This window comes from Populus nigra, chromosome 1, assembly GCF_951802175.1.
Source record: "Populus nigra chromosome 1, ddPopNigr1.1, whole genome shotgun sequence".
NCBI classification, from domain to species: Eukaryota; Viridiplantae; Streptophyta; class Magnoliopsida; order Malpighiales; family Salicaceae; genus Populus; species Populus nigra.
The window spans coordinates 24,235,954-24,257,127 of record NC_084852.1 but is presented as its reverse complement, the minus strand read 5'-3'; the positions used below and the strand labels follow the sequence as shown (position 1 = coordinate 24,257,127).

The following is a 21,174-nucleotide window of genomic DNA, read 5'->3' as shown; positions in this document are numbered from 1 at the left end:
GGAAACTAGGTCGCTGCCGATTTCTGTATCGGCAGCGAATACTGTGTCGCTGCCGATCCAGAATCGGCAGCGGAACTGCGTCGCTGCCGATCCACAATCGGCAGCGAAATCATCCCTTTTTAACCCGGCCATCCATTCGGACGCCATTAGCCAAAGCTAATCATTCTTTGTCCCGGTCATCCGTTTGGATGCCATTAGCCAAAGCTAATCACTCTTTTGTCCCGGCCATCCGTTTGGATGCCATTAGCCGAAGCTAATCACTCTTTTGTCCCGGCCATCCATTCGGATGCCATTAGCCGAAGCTAATCACTCTTTGTCCCGGCCATCCGTTTGGATGCCATTAGCCGAAGCTAATCACTCTTTTATCAACAATTAAGCGTTCGACAATTTAATATCGGTTCTAACAATATGGTAGTACTCAAGTTAAAATGTTCTAAGGATCAACGTATGAAAAAGAAAGGTGCAAGTCACCTACCTGTTCCACCTGTGGGTCGTTCCTGTCTTGATGATGGTCCAATCCCGACTGCACCACCTGAGACATCAATGGTCACAAATCAGCACAGTTGTATTTATTTTATTTTTGAATCACATTCATCATCACACTTATTTCAATAGTTCACATGTTCACATTAAAGTGTTCCCTATTTTACACCATCATATCATGAAATTGTTATTAGCATTTAAGTCATTCCTGCCTAGGAGGCTTATTGTAGGAATCGGCAGCGAGAACCGGTTCGCTGCGGGCTGCCCAATTCGGCAGCGAGAACTGGTTCGCTGCGGGCTGCCAGTTCGGCAGCAAGAACTGCACCGCTGTTGGCGCCACAGTTTCGCTGCACAACGCATAACTCGGCAGCGAATATCACTTCGCTGCAGGAGGTTCAGCTGCGGCAGCGAAACAGAATTTCGCTGCGCAACACACAACTCGGCAGCGAATATTACTTCGCTGCAGGAGGTTCAGCTGCGGCAGCGAAACAGAATTTCGCTGCGCAACACACAACTCGGCAGCGAATATTAATTCGCTGCAGCAGGTTCAGTTGCGGCAGCGAAACAGAATTTCGCTGCGCAACACACAACTAGGCAGCGAATATTAATTCGCTGCAGCAGGTTCAGTTGCGGCAGCGAAACAGAATTTCGCTGCGCAACCCATAATCGGGAGCATCAATTTCAGCACAATCATCACAGTAGAACACCTTAATTCCAGCAACAAACATCACAGCAGAACACATTAATTCCAGCAACAACATCACATTAATTCCAGCAACAATCATCACAGCAGAACACATTAATTCCAGCAATAACATCACAGCAGAACACATTAATTCCAGCAACAACATCACAGCAGAACACATTAATTCCAGCAACAATCATCACAGCAGAACACATTAATTCCAGCAACAACATCACAGCAGAACACATTAATTCCCCCTAGTTAAAGTCGGCCCTCTACCATGATTTGTTAGATGTTCTGAAATTGACTTTATTTCACTTTTGTTTGCTTGTTCTCTTGGTTAATTTCAGCTTCCTTCACAGCTGGCTTAGGTCTTAGATCAATTCTTTTCTTAGGGTTTTTTTCTTTTTCTTTATTTTCGTTTTTTGATCTTACGGGGGAGAGGAAGAGAGTTTCATGACCCATACCTTCTGAATTTAACTAAGTTTGAGGAAGGTTTGACACTATTCAGCTGCTGGTTCTCCTTCTTCTTTTTTTTTTTTTCCGGCTCTCCTTTGCCTCTCCTCTATGCAGCTGCCCACTCCTCTCTCAAGGTCTCATCTCTCCCTCACAAGTTCACAAAGTAATCTCTACTGGTCTGATTTACGTTTCTGTTGTGAAAGGGGAAGGGAAGAACGGCATGCAGCTGCTGGATTTGGAAGGAGATGGGTCATTCTCTCTCCCCTCTTTGTATTTATACTACCCATCCAATGAAATGGGTTGTTTGGGGGTTGGTTTAGGTGTGTCCTTATCCTTGTTTGGTTTATCTAAAACCAGTTTTACCCCTCCCTCCCAGCTCTGCGTCACTGTTCATTGAGAAATCGGCAGCGAAAACTGCATCGCTGCCGATTTCTGCATCGGCAGCAAAAACTGCATCGCTGCCGATTTCTGCATCGGCAGCAAAAACTGTGTCGCTGCCGATTTCTGCATCGGCAGCAAAAACTGTGTCGCTGCCGATCCAGAATCGGCAGCGGAACTGCGTCGCTGCCGATTTCTGCATCAGCAGCGAAAACTGCATCCATCATCATCCCTCTCTCTCTAAATATATATATATATATATATATATATATATATATATATATATATATATATATTTTCCTTTGGGTGTTTACAATGTTATTACCTTATATTTGGTTATTCTTTAATAAAAAGGATCTAGGTAAAAACAAAAAATATTGATTAATCAATAATAATCTTTTGAATTAAACTGAATAGATGCTATTCAATTTTATCCCAACAATCACAAATATCAAAATTAATAACAAAAATTAAAAGAAAAAAAAACTAAAAAAAATTAATCTCATTGACATATTAAGTTCCAAGTGCCATCTTTTTTATATTATAAATATTCATATAATAGTATTAGAAAGTCTATTAGGAGAGTCATATTCATCATGGCTTTTACTCAATTTATCACATAATAAAAACCCACACTTATAAACGTTTAGGAGGGAGTGTTTAATTTCAATGTGGGATAAAAACCTTTTTCTTTTTTATTTACTTACAAACTACACCAACAATCCTCCACTAGTTTGTAATTAATATCTTTTCACTTAATAGAATTATACTTACAAGAAGATATTTTGAAATTTAAACCTCAAATTAGTGTTAGAACTTGAATCCTATTAAAATTATTGGTGTTCGCAGATTAAATCAAAATTTTTATTGTAAAATCAAAGACACTACACACATAATAATATCCGAACTCTTAAAGAGATTTACAATTGTTTAGCACTTATTATGGCCATGTGCTAAAATTTTATTTTCATGAATATTTATAAAAGAAAATCATAACTCTTATCAAAAGCAGCATCACTTCTATATTTATATAGGTAAAATTATACATGTCTTCCTTTTGTGAGCGGATCCATTAAATTATTCATGTACTTCACATAGACAATGATGATTACTTTATTTGTAATAAACTCTTGAACATATCAATGTTGAATGCTTATATATCTTAATTTACCATTGTAAATATTATTGTAAGCTCAAGATATAGTTGCTTCATTATCACAGTATAAGAAAATAATTGACATAGATTATAGCCATAACTTAATATCCAACAATAGATTTCTTATCCATTCTACTTCTTTAGTTGCAGCAACCATATCAATAAATTTTGATTCTATAGTAGAAAAAAGATATGCAAGTTTGTTTCTTATATACCCAAGATATTGCATCTCTTCCAAGTGAAAAAATCCATCATGATGTGGATTTATTATCACTCGAACTAGTTATCCAACTTGTATCACAATATTCTTCCAACACTGCTAGAAAATCAGATTAAAACAAGTCCAAATTAGTTGTTCTATTGAGATAAAAAAGACTCTTGCAATAGCTTTTCAACGATCCGTATTCGACTTGTTTGTATATCTTGATAACTTACATATAGAAAAAGCTATATATGTTCTTATACAATGTATAACATACATGAAACTTTTAATGACATTGACATATTCTAATTGTACTGTTGTTTTATCACAATTATCATTTAACTTCACACTAAAGTCAAATGGGGTATTAGCCTCCTTTTATATTGAGATGCTTAAACTTATTAAGCATTTTCTCAATGTAATATGATTGATTAAGTGCATAGCTATTATTATGTTTCTTAACTTTGATACCTAAAATTGCATCTACTTCACTAAGATATTTCATTTTAAAAATAGAATTGAAATATCTTTTGGTTTCAACTATTCTAATTATATTGATGTTAAACATTAACATGTTATTTACGTAGAGATAAATAACTTATCGATACTATTATGATGAAAATCATTTAATAAAATTGATGTATCAAACTTCTCTTGTCATTGTTTCATAGCTTGGACTTTACTTATTTACAGATTATTTTCTCATTTCTAGGAAGTATAAAACCCTCGGTTTGCTTCATATACACTTCCTCTTTTAAATCTCCATTTAAAAAAGTCATTTTTAACGTCCATTGGATAAACATGCAATTTATAAATTGATGTTAAAGCAAATAAAACTCTAATAGATGTAATTCTTACCACTGGAAAATAAGTGTTAAAATAATCAACACCCTTCTTTTGAGTAAAACTTTTAACAACTAATATTGCTTTGAAAGCTTGTATAGAACTATCAGTATTGTATTTTTTTTAAACACCCATTTACATCCTTTTGGCTTAGAATCTGGCTAGAATCATACTATTGTCGGACAATATTGAATCCATTTTATCATTTACCGCTTCTTTCCAAAAAGCAACATCCCTAAAAGACATAACTTCATGGAATGTCTTTAGATTATCTTTCATATTTAAGATTATAAATGTCATTTTCAATACTATTTTTCTATCACCTTCCACTAAAAATACAATTGAATAAATAGAAATGAAATATTTATCTAAATGTTTTTTGTTTCTAACTTTTTGACTCCTTTTTTGTTCACTTGAACCTATTACTTTTGGTTTTTTTATATTTTTCACTTAAAGTTGAGCTAGGAGTCATCACTATTAGATTTGATTCTTGCATATTTGAATCATTTATGAATTTATTTTTGATAAATTCAACATGTATAGATCCAACTATCACATTATTTTTTAAATCCAAAAGCTTATAAACTTTTGAATTTTATGCATGACCAGAAAAACACGTCCTAATTTTGTTCTTTAAGGATCATAAATTTCATAAAAAGCTATACACCCTCACACTTTAAAATAATTCAGATTTAGTTTTCTGTCTTTTCATACTTTATTAGGAGAAACATTTAATTTCTAGATAGTACTCTATTATGAATGTGACATGCACTAAGCAAAGCTTCACCCCACAAATTATTTGGTAACTTAGCATCCAAAAGCATGACATTGATTATATCAACTAAGATACTATTTTTTCTTTCAACAAATTTATTATGTTATGGTATACAGGGTGCTCATTTGATGAATTATTCTGTTTTCCTCACAAAATATAGAAAACTCCCTAGAAAAGTATTCATTACCTTTATCTATTCTAAGAACTTTAATTCTCATTTCCTTTTAATTTTCCCATTTTTTTGAATTCTTTGAATTTCTCAAAGGTTTCATCTTTAGTTCTTAACAAGTAAATATAGGTAAAACAAGAATAATCATCAATGAAACTTATGAAATATATTTTCCCGTCCTTTGTTAACATACCATTTATTTCAGATATATTAGATTGCACTACCTCTAGTAATTGAGAATTTTTTTCAACTTTTAAAAAAAGCTTTTTAGTCATCTTAGCTTGAATACATACTTTACATTTATTATTATCATCATACTGAAATGAAATATAATCATACTTACACATATATTTTAAATATCTATAATTTAGATGACTTAATCTAGCAGGCCAAAAAGAAAAGGTAGATTCAACCATATAAGTAAAAACAATATTGATTCATTAAATATTGAACTTAAACATGTCATCACATGAATAACCTTTTTCCCAAAAAAACCCCACTCTTAGTTACAATAACCTTATCAGACACTAAAATATTTTTGAACCCTTTTTTGCTTAAAATATTAACAAGATTTTTCCTAATTTCAGGAACAAGAAACACATTGACTGAAAACATTTTTTGTCCAAAAGTAAAGTACAACTCAATAGTTTCTTTTCCCAAAACTTTGGCCGAATATGGTTGCTTATCAATACCTTTTCGGGTTTCTTCAATTCATCATAAGTCTTGAGTTATACTTTATTGTTATAGACATGAAATGTTGCCCCATAATCCAACCACCAATCTAAAGTTTTCACAACAGTAGTTATTATATTTAATTCAATAATCATTCCAATTTGAAAGTTTGAAACCATGGCAACCAACTTTTTAACTTCATCATTTTTAACCATATTCATTTTGTTAGCACCATCTCTCTTGTTGAAATTCTTGAACATACACTATTTTACATAGTGCTCTTTATTTCTATAATAAAATTAAATCATATTCTTCTAATGAGTATTTTGTTTCTTTTTGGATTTTTTTTCACTTTTAGATTGTTTTTACTTATATTCAAACTAGTTTTAGCAATCAAATTTACTTTAGAATTTATTGCTTATAGTTCACGCATACGAGACTAAACCTCAATTTGCAAGTGTGTTTGAAGCTATTCAAAGGTATATTTGTCTATCGAATAGAAAATCTTTTTTCTATATTCATTCCAAGATGGAGGAAGTTTTAATAAAATAACCCCTACTTAAAGTGAATCGGGAACTTTGATATCTAGATCATTGAGTCTTGATATCAAGATTTCAGTTTTATGGACTTGATCCATGATTGACTTGTTGTCAGTAATCTTATACTAACATAAAATTAAAGCAAGAAAACAATTAAAACCTGGTTTTTCCTGCTTATAATGTGTCTCTAAGGCTGGCCGAATTTCTTTTGTCAACTTTGATTTTGAGAATATGTCATAAGGTCGACTAGTCGGAGTATTCAGAATATACTATCAACAAAGCACTTCATCTTCCTCATGTTTCAGTCTTAACAACAACAGATTCATCTTCTTGTGGTTCAGGTAGTGCAGATAGATTTGGATAAAAAATATAGTAAATCTTTAATGAAATAAAAGGGAACACCATCTTGTTTATCCACCTTGTGTAATTCATACCATCAAAATGATCTAGTTGAATTTTGACATCCTTATCAACCCTGGCACTTGAATTCAGATTTGTCTTCATCAATTAAACACCTTAAAATTACTTTTAAACTGTTTGAGTATAGAAACAAATAAATAGTTGACTTAGAGGCATGAAAACACTATCCTTAATGTATTTATTTGTTCCACGCAGAGACAAAACATTCAGGATACAACTAAACCTTTTAAACCTCTAAAAGAATAAAAAGAAACGACAAAGAAAATAAAATACATTTTTTGTATGTCTTTTTTCTCTATATAGTAACAGGTTTATATGGACTTTAAATATTATAATGAAATATTATGATTGCTGATGAAACTATATGACTGTTAATTAAACAGTTATATTTTGAATAAAATTGAATAACTACTACTTAATTTTATCCCAATAGTCACAAATATAAAAATTAATTATTAAAATTAAAAAAAATAAATAAAAAAATAATCTTACTGACATATTAAGTTTCAAGTGCATCCATCATAGTTTTTGCTCAATTTACTACACAACAAAATCTCACACTTATAAACACGTAGGAGAAAATGTTTCTTTTCAATATGGGATAAAAATCTTTTTCTTTTTTATACATCAATACTACTCATCACCATATCTCAACTCAAATCTAAATTAATTTCTTTTAAAAACAAAGATCCACACTATTCTTTTTTTATATATATATATATATATATAATAAAGAGAGCAATAAAAACTCAAGAAAGAACTTCGGGAATTTTAACTTGAAATTTTAATGGATATCAAGAATATTATGTCTTTTTTTTAGAATTTAAAAATTATTGTATCCTTTTGAGTTATTAATATTATCAAAATTATGTTAGTTATTCACTTGATTTTTCTTTTTTATGTGATGAATGGATGATTTTAAATTTGAAGTTTGTTCCCTGAGATTTATACTTGTATTGTATGCTCCTGCACAAAGTCTATTATTAATACTTTTAAATTTTTTTTCCCAAGATCACGCTAGAATACTAGAAGTAGAGTGGAAAATTAACAGAAAAATAATAAAAATGTTACAAATAGAGTAGTTAATTAAAAAGTTCTGAATATAAGGGTTCTTGTATCAAATAAAAATTTTTTTATAATAAAAAAATAATTTAAAATCAAAATAGTAATGATTTTCAATTCAATTTATTTCTAAATTATTCCGGATAGTATAATTAAATTTAATTTTACAGTATACATATGGGTGGACCATTAATTTAATAGGTCAAAAGGAGAAAATCAATTAAAGTTATATTCACAGCCACTCAATAAATCTATACCTGATAAAAAATAAACACAAATTTCTGCTTTCTTACCTTGGCTTTTTCCGTAATTAATTGGCCTAAAAATTCATCAACTGGGAATAATAACAGCGACGTCATAAAAAAATGGATATTTTTTTTCACAAATAATAATCGACACCCCAGATTCTTCTAACAACAATTATTCTTAAAATTTAAAAAAAAGAAAAAAAAAAGAAAAAGAAAAACACACCACCATTACCATAACTAGAGAGAACTGCAAAGCCAAATCAAAGAACCAGATACCTAATTACTATAGTTCAACAACTCATTGGAGGAAGATCAGAGGTTTCTGTTGGAGGATGTGTTTTCTTAAAAACCCTACTGCCAAAAAAGAAGAACCCTAGAGTTTGTCCAGCCACGGCAACCAAGAACATGCCACCATTGAAAGACATGACAGCCAACATCACCATATAGGCTACACCAACCCGCAAAGCGTGCAACAGAGTCTGAACTAGACCAGCCACCACAGGGCCGGAGCCAGGCTTGATCAATCGACAATGGGATAGCCACTCAACAAGAATCGAAAGCACAAACACAAATAGCAAAGCCACAAAATACATGTATGGTCTCTTCTCAAAGCTTCCAGGCCAGCTCGAGAAGAGAATTTCAGCACTCTTGCCCCAAAAGAATGTCATGTGCATCATCATCATCTTATGGTGGTGCATCATTCCTGTGTTGTTCATGGGGGGCGGTGCAGCCATGCCCCCCGTGCCTGGCATATCATGACCATGATCCATGCTCTCTAAAAAAATAAAAATTGCTTCCTTCCTGTTCAGGGATGATGTGAGTTTACTTCCATTTACAATGAGAAGGCTGAGGTTATTTAATGAAAGAGTAGATTATTCTTTTCAGTTAGTCCCTGTATTTTTAACATAATTATCACTTAACCCTCCTTTTTAACATAAAACCTGTTTTAGCTCTTCATAAATCCGTTGACAATTTAAATTATTAGAGAAAAATCAACATGATAGAGGTTTAGAGAGAGAAAAATAAAATATTTTGAGAAAGTGAAGGAGGCTAAACTGTAGGTTGTAAAGCACGAAAGGATCAAGTGATAATAGTGCTGAACAAGAAGGGACTAAAAATTAATATTCCATTTATGAAATCTAGGGTAGTCGTATTTTTAGTAGTAGTACACATACTGGGAGTAGTAATTAATTGTACTACATCTTTTAAATACTAGCTAGTATATCGTATCTGTGATTGTGCGATTTGATGCTACAACGGTATAATCAGGAACAAGATTTCTTCCCTCAGATCTCTTCCTTCTAGTAGTGTTATTAGACCTTGCATGTTGATCTCGTCAAGTTAATTTGGACAACCCAATAAATTAACATCCGAACAAACCGATGGTCAAAATTTTATTTTTAAAATAAAATTATTTTAATTGATTCAGGCCATCTCATCAAACCCGTGATCTGAGTCATGCAACTAGTCAGTTTAAAACATTACTTTGTTGAACTTGGAAATACTGCAAATTAACTATTAACTAAAAGAGAAGAGGGTTTTACTTTACCCCTCATCACAAAACACTATAAGAATTGAGTTTTATAATTTGTTTTGATTTATTTTTTATGAGGATATCTTGGTCTCATGATCATGGTCGTGAATTTTGATATATTTAACATTCGTTAAATCATGTCATTTTTTATTCTCTTTCTAAGAGATTATTTCAGTCTCATTTTCAACATTAGATTTGCTTTTTATTAGGCTATCTTCATCTTTTAACTCGGGTCGCGAGTTTGGATGATTAACCTAATTGACTCAGTTTTTTTAATTAACTTTTTTTTCTTAATTTCGTCATTTAATTTTGTGTTTGATTGGAAATTAAATTTCATGATTTATTTTAGTTTACTTTTTATCAGGTTATCCCGGTCTCATGACCTAGAAATAGTGTTTAATGAGTTAACGTAGGTTGAATTGACTCATTTTTTGTTATTTTTTTAATTAAAATTTTTACAAATTTTTTCGTTCAACATTGGACCTGACATGAGCAATTGAGAATTGAGCTTCATACTAAAGGTTAGGAGATTTTTCTTTTCAATTTATTTACTTATGTTAACTCTTTGCTTACAATAAGCCAATTGTGGGAACCTTTTTGGGTGAGCACAACACGTAGTCTTAGGCTAACATGAATGAAAGAGGGATGCAAGACTTAGTTTAGTTGGGACTAGACTACCATATAGGGCTAACTTTTGGGGTGAAAAATTTAACTTTGTAATAAATTGTATCAGAGCCAAGTTGGTTCTAATTCATGCAACCTAAAGTCATATAAGCTATTCGAGAATGGTTGATGCATCTTGAGACTTTGATAGGGCAAATGGAAAAGGGTGAAGAACGCTCTATCATTGATTAATTGGAAAAAGCTACAGAAAGTGATGAAAATGCTAAAATTTTGTACATCTCTCTTATGACAGAATCAAGTGAACGGTTACAACTATCGAAAAACCATTTCCATTCTGAATGGGTAATAACAAACAATTCTATTTAGACAGGTACAGCTAAACTTACAATCCCTAAACCAAAGTTTTTCAGTGGGGCAAGAAGTTCCAAAAAACTTGAAAATTTCTTGTGGGACATGGAGCAATACTTTAATGTTGCGAAGATCGATATGGATGAACAAATGGATATTACCATAATGTATCTCATAGGTGATGCCAAACTTTAGTGGAGGAAGAGGACCAAAAAAGACTTAGTTAAATGTCCCAAGATTAAGACGTGGTATCGTTTAAAACAAGAGCTAAAAAAGTAGTTTCTTTTAAACAACATATCCTGGATTGAACAAGAGGAATTATAAAGGATAAAATGTTATAGGCTAGTTCATTAGTATGTTAAATCTTTTATTTTTTTAATTCTTGACATTGAGAATATGTTCAAGAAGGACGTGTTATTCAACTTTATATCTGGACTCCAACCTTAGGCATAAGCAAAACTAAGATGATAGAAGGTAAAAGAGTTGTCCTCTGTTATCATTGTTGCAAATAGCTTGGTTGAGTTTAAATCAAATACTAGAGAGATCTATGTGTTAGCCTCCTTTAAGTCTAAGAAAAAGGATAATGAGTAAAAAAAGAAGAAAATGTTATATGAAGGTGCATCGAAAGCTATTGTAGATAAGAGCATGGCTAAGTTAATGGGTGCATAAGGTAAAGGTACTAAATCAAACTTTACTTGCTTTATTTATAATGGTCCTCACTTTGTTAAGGAATGTCCAAAGAGGGAGAAGCTAAATTATATTCGAGTTGGAGATAACGATAAGGATAAGAGGGTAGTTACACATATCAATCATATATATGTGTTAAACTGCCTAATAACTGAATCAATAAATACAGCTATTGAAACCAGTCTTGTTGGTCAAGACTTGGTGAGGATTGATGTGTTGCGAAAAGGGAAGTCAGGGACATAAGTTCTGATGTATGTACAAATTAGTGAAAATGAGTAGCCAATTAATGTCATGTTACAATTGGATACAACCCATACTTTCATGGTTGATCAATTGGTGAAATATCTTGGTTTGAGATTTAACAGCATCCACACCTCCATGAAGGCAATGATTTCTAAAGCACAAAAGATTATATGTATATGTATGTCCTATGATGTGTTAATTATGTTAGATCGATGGAAAGGTAAGCAAGATATGTTGGTTGTGAATTTATATGATTACAATATCATTCTTGGTCTTGATTTTTTAAGAAAAGCCAAGATAACTTTAATGTCGTATCTTAACGGAGTTATGATTTCAAGTGAGGTCTGCCTATTTTTTGTCTCATGTTATAATGTCACAACGATGAATGCCATTAAGGGTGGAAAAATGCTGATCTTCGCCATTGCTATTGAAAGGGCATTACAAAAAGGTGGGGAAGTGTTACTTGTGGTTATAGTAGACGAGAAAATAAACTGTTATGATGAGGTATTGAATGAAATTGCTAATGTGCTGTAGAAATTTAAGGATGTGATGTCATCTTAATTGTCAAAGGAACTCCCACCAAGAAGAGTTATTGATCATCGCATTAAGTTAGTGTCAAAAGCGAAGCCATTATCTTAACCTCCCCCGTTGAATATCACCAATGAAATTGATGGAATTAAGGAAGTAGTTGGGAGAGTTGATTGACGATGAATATGTCTTTCTTATCAAGGCTCTTTACGGTGCTCCATTTTGTTTCAAAAAAAGGTGGATGAGAGTCTTTGCACGTGGGTGGACTACCGAGCATTAAACAAGGTGACAATTTAAAATAAATATTCAGTTCCTTTGATTCAAGATTTGATAGATAGGTTATGTGTGGCTTCTATCTTTACAAAGTTGGACTTGCAATCCAAGTATTGGCAAGTAAGAATTATTGAAGGGGATAAACATAAGACGATGTGTGTAACGGGGTATGGTGCATACGAATTCTTAGTTATGCTGTTTGGCTTAAAAAATGCTCCAACAATATTTTGTAATCTTATGAATGATGTCTTATATGATTTCTTAGATAATCTTACTATTGTATATCTAAATGACATTGTAATATATAGTAAGGGGATGGAAGACCATGTAATTCACCTATCAAAAGTCTTGAATAAATTGAGAGAACATGAATTATTTGTAAATAGAGAAAAACACGAGTTTGTGAAGTATGAGATTATGTTCCTAGGCCACTTAGTTGGGGAGGGATAGATGAAGATAGTTCCATGAAAAATTAAAGCAGTTGTTAAATAGTCAGTACCGAAGACAATCCTAAAGTTGAGATCATTTTTAGGGCTTGCAAACTATTACAAATGACTCGTTAAGGGCTACATCAAGAAAACATCTCTTCTTTTAGACCTCTTAAAGAATAATCAGATATGAGAATGGTTAGTTGATTGCCAATGGGCCTTTAAAAAGCTAAAGACAACAATAGCATAGGATCTAACCCTAGGCCTGCTTGATTTTAAGAAGCCATTTGAAGTGCAAATTGATGCTTCAGGTAGGGCTATTATAAGAGTGTTGATACAGGAGAAACATTTGATTTCTTTTAAGAGTTGAAAGTTGAATGATTTTAAAAAGAAATACTTGACCTATGAGAAAAAAATGACAATAATAATGTTAAATGCAAAAGAATATAGAGTATATCTGTTAGGACTAAGTTCAAGATGTAAACGAATTTGTTGTAGCAGCAAACTCAGTGGTAAAAGTTCTTGGTTGAGTATGTCTTTGTATGGTAACATAAACTAGGGAGGCATAATTAAATTACAGATGCACTCAAAAGATGCAAGGTAATTGTTATTGTTTTTACTATTGTTCAGGTGGAGTTGGACATGTTAGATCGACTTCGCAAAACTGCCAGGAAAGATGCAGCATACAAGAAACTAGATGATTTTGTAATAGAGGGGACAATTTAAGGTTATTGGTTAAAACACAACCTACTACTATATACAAAAGAGGGTCAAGTCCTTATACCAAAGAAGGAGTTGCAGAAGTTTTTATGACAAAGACTCTTGATCTGTAGTAGGCTAGACATTCAAGTAGAGAGACGATGCTTTTTTTTTATTCTAAATTTATTATTAGCCAAAGATAGATGATGACGTAGAACTTTACGTCAAGACTTGTTTAATGTACTAGCAAGATAAGAACTTACAGCAACAAGAGGCAAGCTTGTTACAACCATTGTCGATTCCAAACAAGCCTTAAGTGTAAATTTCAATGGACTTCATTGTTGTGTTTCTGAAGGTTGATGTCATGAACAATGTGATGGTTGTTATTGATAAATTCATTAAGTATGTAATCTTTATTGTTGCCTCAATAGTATGTATAACTAAATTTGTTGTTGGATTGTTCTACTGTAATGTGGTGAAGTATTTTGGGTTACCTTCAGACATTATGAGTGATTGCAATGTGTGATTCATGAGCAAGTTTTTGATAACATTGTTCAACATGATAGGAACAAAATTAAAGTTCTTTACTTCCAATCATACCTAAACTAATGGGTAGATAGAGAGAATCAATGTGTTGTTTGAAGAGTACTTATGGCATTATATAACAAGCAAATAGTGAAATTGATTTGAGCTGATGGACAGTGCATAATTTTGTTATAATCTTCACAAATCTTCAGCAACCAAAGCTAGTGTTGGGGACACGACCCCAAACTTCTGCTGAAGTTGTAATGTTTAAAACAAGTGGTAAAAGCCTTATCATATACATGTTTGAAAAGAGAAAGGTAAGATATTTTTTAACAAGCTCAAGACAGCTTATATAAAGCAAGTAAGTGCATGCAAAAAGTATATGGATAAAAAACAAAGACCCTTTGAGCTCAAAGTTGGTGAAAATGTATTGTTAAAACTAACCCCACACATTTGGAAACAGATTGTAAGGACCAATCAACATTGAGGGTTGGTGCCAAGATATGATGGATATTTTGAAGTCGAGGAAATGGTGAGGTTATTGCATATAGGCTGATCCTACCAGAATAGCTGAAACTTTATCTTACTTTCCATATAAGTTACTTGAAGCTCTTCTATGAAAACAATAAAGACCTTTTAAGTAGAAAGTCATGACGTGCTCATTTGACGATTTAAAATATTTTGAAGAGTTTACTTGGCTAGCATAAAAAGAATAATTGAACTATTTTTTTTAGTGAAATAGAAGAAAAACTCAGGTTTCATAGGAAAAGACATGGAATTGTGCAATTTAAAGATCATGTGCAAGAATACCTTATTGTTATTCTGAATAGGGCATTAGAATCTTCTAGTGGGGGTGATTTGTTTGAGGTCTAAATGTGAGGGTACACCAAGGGATGCATCCTGCTTAGGATTTAACAGCGAATGACAGCTGCAACCTGCATTAACCAATAATGAATTCGACAGGTAACATGTATTGGTTTTGTACAAGTCATGGATTCTCGACTTAATATCAACTTAGACTTCGATGATGGACTTTTCACAGTGGCAAAACATAGCTAGAATGTCTATAGAAGGTTGTTATTTGGACAAATAAATTATGAGTTATAGTTATGGTAGTGTAATGGGTTGTTATAGATATTATAATCATTCCTACATGAGAGGAAATGAGTGTCCAAATAATACGGGCATGACTGGAGAACATACGGGCGTAACCGATATTGCTCCACAAGACATTAAGATCATAAGATCATGGGTCAAAACCAACCGCTAAGTTCTTAAGAATATGGGGAAAAAGTGCTCCGCTACTTTTTAAAAAGCAAGAATGGTAGTTGTATGCTTTATAACCTCTCATATTTGTTTATAAATAGGCTTGAAAGGCTTTGGTTGCGTAGGATGCAATTTTTGTGCATAACATACACGTTTGTATTGCTTAAATCCTCTATTTACGATATTAATAAAGGTTTAGAGATTTTCCTGTATATGTTGTTTACTTTTGAATTTATTTACTTGTGTTAATTCTTTGTTTGCGACAAGTTAATTATAGGAACCTTATTGAGTGAACGAGACACGTAGATATAGGCTAACACGAGTGAAATTGTGAGGTAAGGCTTAGTTTAGTTGAAATTATACTACTGTTTAGGGTTGAATTTTGGAGTGAAAATTTTAACCATGTGACAACTACCAATAAGAATGGCATTTGAATATCTAGTAAGCAAATCAGATTCTTAAGAACCTATAATGAATAACATGACTACTAGTATTGCCATGTAAACAAGTTCCATTTTGATGGCATCCGTGAGGGTTTGTTAGAGTCCTATGAAGATATGGTTTTGTTTGGACTTTAATGAATTGGGCATGCAATAATCACTGTAATATTAATGATGCTATAAAAATCAAAATGAAGACTAAGATGTAGGAGCATAAACTTAATTTGGCATGGCCAAGTTGGGAATATAATCTCAATGTTCCTAATTCCCTTAAAAGGTGTAACTTGTGGCACCATTCTCGGATTATATTCTCTACCTTTTGCTTTCTATTTTAAAAAGTCGAAGACCAAATTGAACATAAAAATTAAGATAGAAAGGTATATAACTATAGAAAGAAAGAGATGTTTATTGATGATAGTACTCAGTCTTATCATATTTTTTTGTAGTAGAATAGAAGTCAATCCCTTGGGTAACTTATACTTGTACTTCATTACATTTTGTTACTTTGTGAACCTTAGTGCTCTTGTTAGCTCAGTGGTCTTTACAATTAAGGAAACAAACATAAGGACATTCATGAATTCTATCATATTTTTAACAAAAATATGAAATCTCATCTGATGTTTCAAGTATATGATTAGAAGGTGATTATGCACTTTCGATATAAAGAAAAGAGGTTGAAGATGTCTGCCATAACTATTTCTTCTCCTCGATTCTCGAAACCTTTCTTTTTATTACTCATGGTCTTGTTAAGGCTTAACCTATCATTTTTTCCATATTTATCTCAACTATTCAAAATTATCTTTATATTATTAATTTATTCAATGGCAATGTCTTTTTATATCAGTAGAGCAATTTTAGGGAATTAGTGTGGTTTTCTTAACAAGTGGCATATTCTTAATAACTAAGTTGTTATATAATTAAAGATTTGGTCCTACCCTTGTTTTTTTGGGAAAATATTGTTTAGAATTTTGAGAAATCTTTTGAAAAGAAATTTTATGGGTAATGAGTATTAATGTTGGTTTGGCAGTGTAATAGAGATTACGCTTTAAAGTACTTTTTGCTTGAAAATATATCAAAAAACTATTTTTAAAAAAAGTATTTTTGACACTAGAACATCAAGACAATTTAAAAACACATAAAAAATTAATTTTAAATTTTTTTAAAAATGATGAAATGACAGTTTAATCGCAATGTCAAACAAATCATTAATCTAGTTTAATGGTGCAGACAATTGAAGTTAACATTGAAGGAAGGTTTGTTTCAAGTATTTCTACCTTTTAATTTATTGTTTTCTTTCTGAAAATAAAGAAAATGAAAAGGATCGAGACATGGGTATTAGAAAAAAAATAAAAAATAAATAAAATATCTAGTGGATTCCAAACAAAATTTTTTATGGTATTTAAAGAGTAGTTGATGATATGATATTAGTTACTCCATTTATCTTATATCAATTTTTTTTTTCTAAATGTTAGATAATTGTTGATGAATTAAATAAAATTTACAGAGTTGCAACTTTCCAACTCTTATTCCTTCTTTTCTCCAGCTTTTTCTTATTTTTCATTACCTTTTTTTTCTTTATTTTTCTTCTATAACTTTAAATCTTTTTTGTCTCGCATCAATTTTAGCTAGCTTAAATTGTTTGATGTAAATAGACACTAGTGATGAAATCTCAAAAATCCAAGTACCCTAGGAATATGGCTCCTAGATTGGATAGTCGGTTAATCAATTAGTCCTAGCAATATCTTTCATTCTTCTTAGTCAAGGTGGTTGATAGCTTATATTTGATGCTTGGTAGGTCAAGGTGGCTTGTGACTAATGCCTACAAAAATCCTTTTTGGTGGAGGTGGGGATTTTTTCTATGCTTTAAATAAGTATCTTTTTAAAGAAAAAAATATAATAATATTCTAGAGAGAGATGCTTTAAAAATATATATGCAATAGAAAATGAAGATTGTGGATATTTATTCTAAAGGTCTCATATTGTATTTATAACTCATGAGATTTGTCATTTTGTGGAGAAAAGAGGTTGGGGTGTAACTTCATCTTTAAGATATTTTAAGATATATTTGTGAATTGTATTTCACTCCTTTTATTCATCCATAATAGATTTAAATCCACTCGAGGCTAGGCTTGGCATACCACCTAGCTTTTTAGGATCTGAGTTTTACACACTATCAAATCCACTTGGAGTTAAGTTTAGTTAGTACTAGACCTAACTAGGCTTCATCAAGACGTCACCAATATCAACTTGTTTCTCATCCACGGAAAGCATTTTGACTTGAATAAATAGTTTAGAAAGCTATGGTATTTGTATTTGATAAATAATATAGCTTTGAACTTTCAACTAATTAACATGGGAACGAACACGAAATACTAGTTGGACAATGCCAAAATCCTGTACACCACTGTGACAATGAAGAAATAAAAAAAAAGATGAGTTGATGGTGAGAAGAGATGCAAGAAAGAAGAGAGACTGTTGATGTCCTTTTTTTAACCTGGAAGGCTAAAATATATAATTCGGCCTACATATACAATTATCTCTAGGTCTACTACTGCAATATACTATTGTTATCTTTTTCTTATATTAAGATATTGTTTCTCTATGGTCTAATATGTTTTTAAAATAATTTAAAATTTCATTTTTTTACTTCTTTTTAATATGTTAATATTAAAAATAAATTTAAAAAATAAAAAATATTATTTTAATATATTTCTAAAAAAACACTTTAAAACACAATCACTATGATAATATTAAACACCATCTATGTAAAATATAAAAAAATTACACATGAATCATACTATTCATTTAAAAAATTAAACTTGTCCAATACAATTAAAAAATAATTGTTATTTAAAAAAGGCTAAATAAGCCAAAAAAATCACAAAGAATTAAAATACAAACTTAAAAAATATTGTTTAAAGGACATGTAAAAAAAGATTTAAAGTAACAAAATAATAATAATAATAAAAAAAAGAATGAGGCCAAGCCAAGTATCTGGCCCATTTATAAAGGGCCCACGAGCGGGCTTTTTATTTTAATTTTTGTAAGCTAACATGTCGTCCTCCCCAATTCCACTTTTAAAAAATAGACGACACATCATCTAAAATCTTCATAATGCGGCTACCACAATGGTCGAGAAAACAAGGTTGTTGGATTTTTCTTTTAAAAATCTATTTTCAATCTATTTTTGCCCCAAAACACCAAGAAAACACTTTAGAAACTTTGGTAAACCAATCTGTAATCTCCAAAAACACAAAAACCCACCTTAAAACCCAAAATCAACCTAAAATAAAAAAAATTCTTGAGCTCATATTTGTTTTTTACGTACTTTAAGGTTAAAAAAACACATAATTTGAACTTTCCTCATCACATGAGGCCATTTGGTACAAAAACCAATCATTTTTGTGGCCGAAATCGTCATAACAACAACTTTCTCTTTTTAGATCGGAATTTAACAAGCCCCTTTTCACTCCTCTCGCCTAAAAAAATTGAAAAATAATGAAAATGAAGTTTGGTACCGAAATTATTTTTTCTAAAATCAAAAGAACTGATCACCTAATAAATAAATAAAAATGGGAGGTTAAAATATACTTTTCAAATAAAATCCAAAGCACAACCTATATTACTCATGCTTTTCACTTTAGTCCTCTATTTTTCAATTCAATCTTTCCTTAAAAAAACATGCAATTGAGCTAATTTAAGCTCAAAAAGGTTCAATTGTGCAAAGAAATAATTTGAGGATCAAAATAATATTTTTAAAAAATGCATTATTACAATTCATAATGAATTGTGTGAAGGTGAACAATAAAAAAAAATTGCAATGTTTTCTCTAACCGCTTTATATTTTGTTAATACTTTTCGTGTTAGACATTTGGACACATGCCGCTTATGTACCTAAGTTCGAGTTACATAGATATAAGGAGTTCCGATGATATGCAAACCATGCTTCGGCGATCAAAGGATGAATGCAAGATATGTGAGTCACGTATAGGGCGGGGGAGGGGGGTAGGCTTTGAGTTTGAGATTGAATTGGAGAGAGGGTAGATAAAAAGAGCTGTCATAAGTATATTTAGAAATACGGTAACGGTTGTTTTTTAAAATATTTATTATTTAAAAATATATTAAAATAATAATATTTATTTATTTATTAAAATTTATTTTTGATATCAACACATCAAAAAAATAAAAAAAATACATAAAAATAAATTTATATATATATATATATATTAATTTTTAGCAAGCACTAACCATACACGCTCAATGAAAAATGATGGTGGATAAAAAAGAAGAGGAGACGTGGCAAAGAAAGAGAGGACTTGAAGCTAAAAGTTGAATTTAGTGTGAACACAGGTGGTTTTTTTATTAACATGGATATTCGGGTCTGCTTACGCGCACCTCGACTAATCCTACGGGTCCTAAAGTTAACGACCATGTAAATTTCTAGTGGCCTTGAAGTTTATGAGACTTGAACTAGTGATCTCTGAAAAGCAAATTTATAATTTAACCAATTGAGTTGCACCCCTTAGGATGACACACAAGTGGTTTTTCTTGTGATGGGTTAGTGAAGCTTATAAGGTCTTCCTGAATACATGCATAAATTGCTTGGTGAAATTAGGACTTTCCTGCATTTTTAACAAGTTCAACTACTAATTTCCATATTTATTTCTAGTGGCCTTGAAGTTTATGAGACTTGAACTAGTGATATCTGAAAAGCAAATTTATGATTTAACCAATTGAGTTGCACCCCTTAGGATGACACACAAGTGGTTTTTCTTGTGATGGGTTAGTGAAGCTTATAAGGTCTTCCTGAATACATGCATAAATTGCTTGGTGAAATTAGGACTTTCCTGCATTTTTAACAAGTTCAACTACTAATTTCCATATTTATTTCTAGTGGCCTTGAAGTTTATGAGATTTGAACTAGTGATATCTGAAAAGCAAATTTATGATTTAACCAATTGAGTTGCACCCCTTAGGATGACACACAAGTGGTTTTTCTTGTGATGGGTTAGTGAAGCTTATAAGGTCTTCCTGAATACATGCATAAATTGCTTGGTGAAATTAGGACTTTCCTGCATTTTTAACAAGTTCAACTACTAATTTCCATATTTATTTCTAGTGGCCTTGAAGTTTATGAGACTTGAACTAGTGATATCTGAAAAACAAATTTATGATTTAACCAATTGAGTTGCACCCCTTAGGATGACACACAAGTGGTTTTTCTTGTGATGGTTTAGTGAAGCTTATAAGGTCTTCCTGAATACATGCATAAATTGTTTGGTGAAATTAGGACTTTCCTGCATTTTTAACAAGTTCAACTACTAATTTTCATATTTATAATGCTCATCTTCATGAGTATAACATAAAAACACGAGGCTTATCTATCTCTTAAACAATACAAAAAAATAATAATTTTATAAGAGTGATAAAAAGCTTGTAATATGCGTCGATCTCAAAGATTTAAGGAGACAAGTAATTATTAATTTTT

At 31.6% G+C, this 21,174-nt stretch overlaps 1 protein-coding gene across 1 annotated transcript; it reads right to left on the bottom strand.

The window, feature by feature from the left end:
* Nucleotides 1-8,142: 8,142 nt before the first annotated feature.
* LOC133692934 (copper transporter 1-like) lies at nt 8,143-8,873 on the bottom strand. Its single transcript, XM_062114117.1, has one exon. The coding sequence runs from the start codon at nt 8,859-8,861 to the stop codon at nt 8,382-8,384; it is 480 nt and encodes a 159-aa protein (XP_061970101.1). The 5' UTR covers nt 8,862-8,873; the 3' UTR covers nt 8,143-8,381.
* Nucleotides 8,874-21,174: the final 12,301 nt, after the last annotated feature.

Bases quoted from the DNA above. Each gene is read 5' to 3' on its own strand.
- LOC133692934 (XM_062114117.1), bottom strand. From the start codon at position 8,861: ATGGATCATGGTCATGATATGCCAGGCACGGGGGGCATGGCTGCACCG.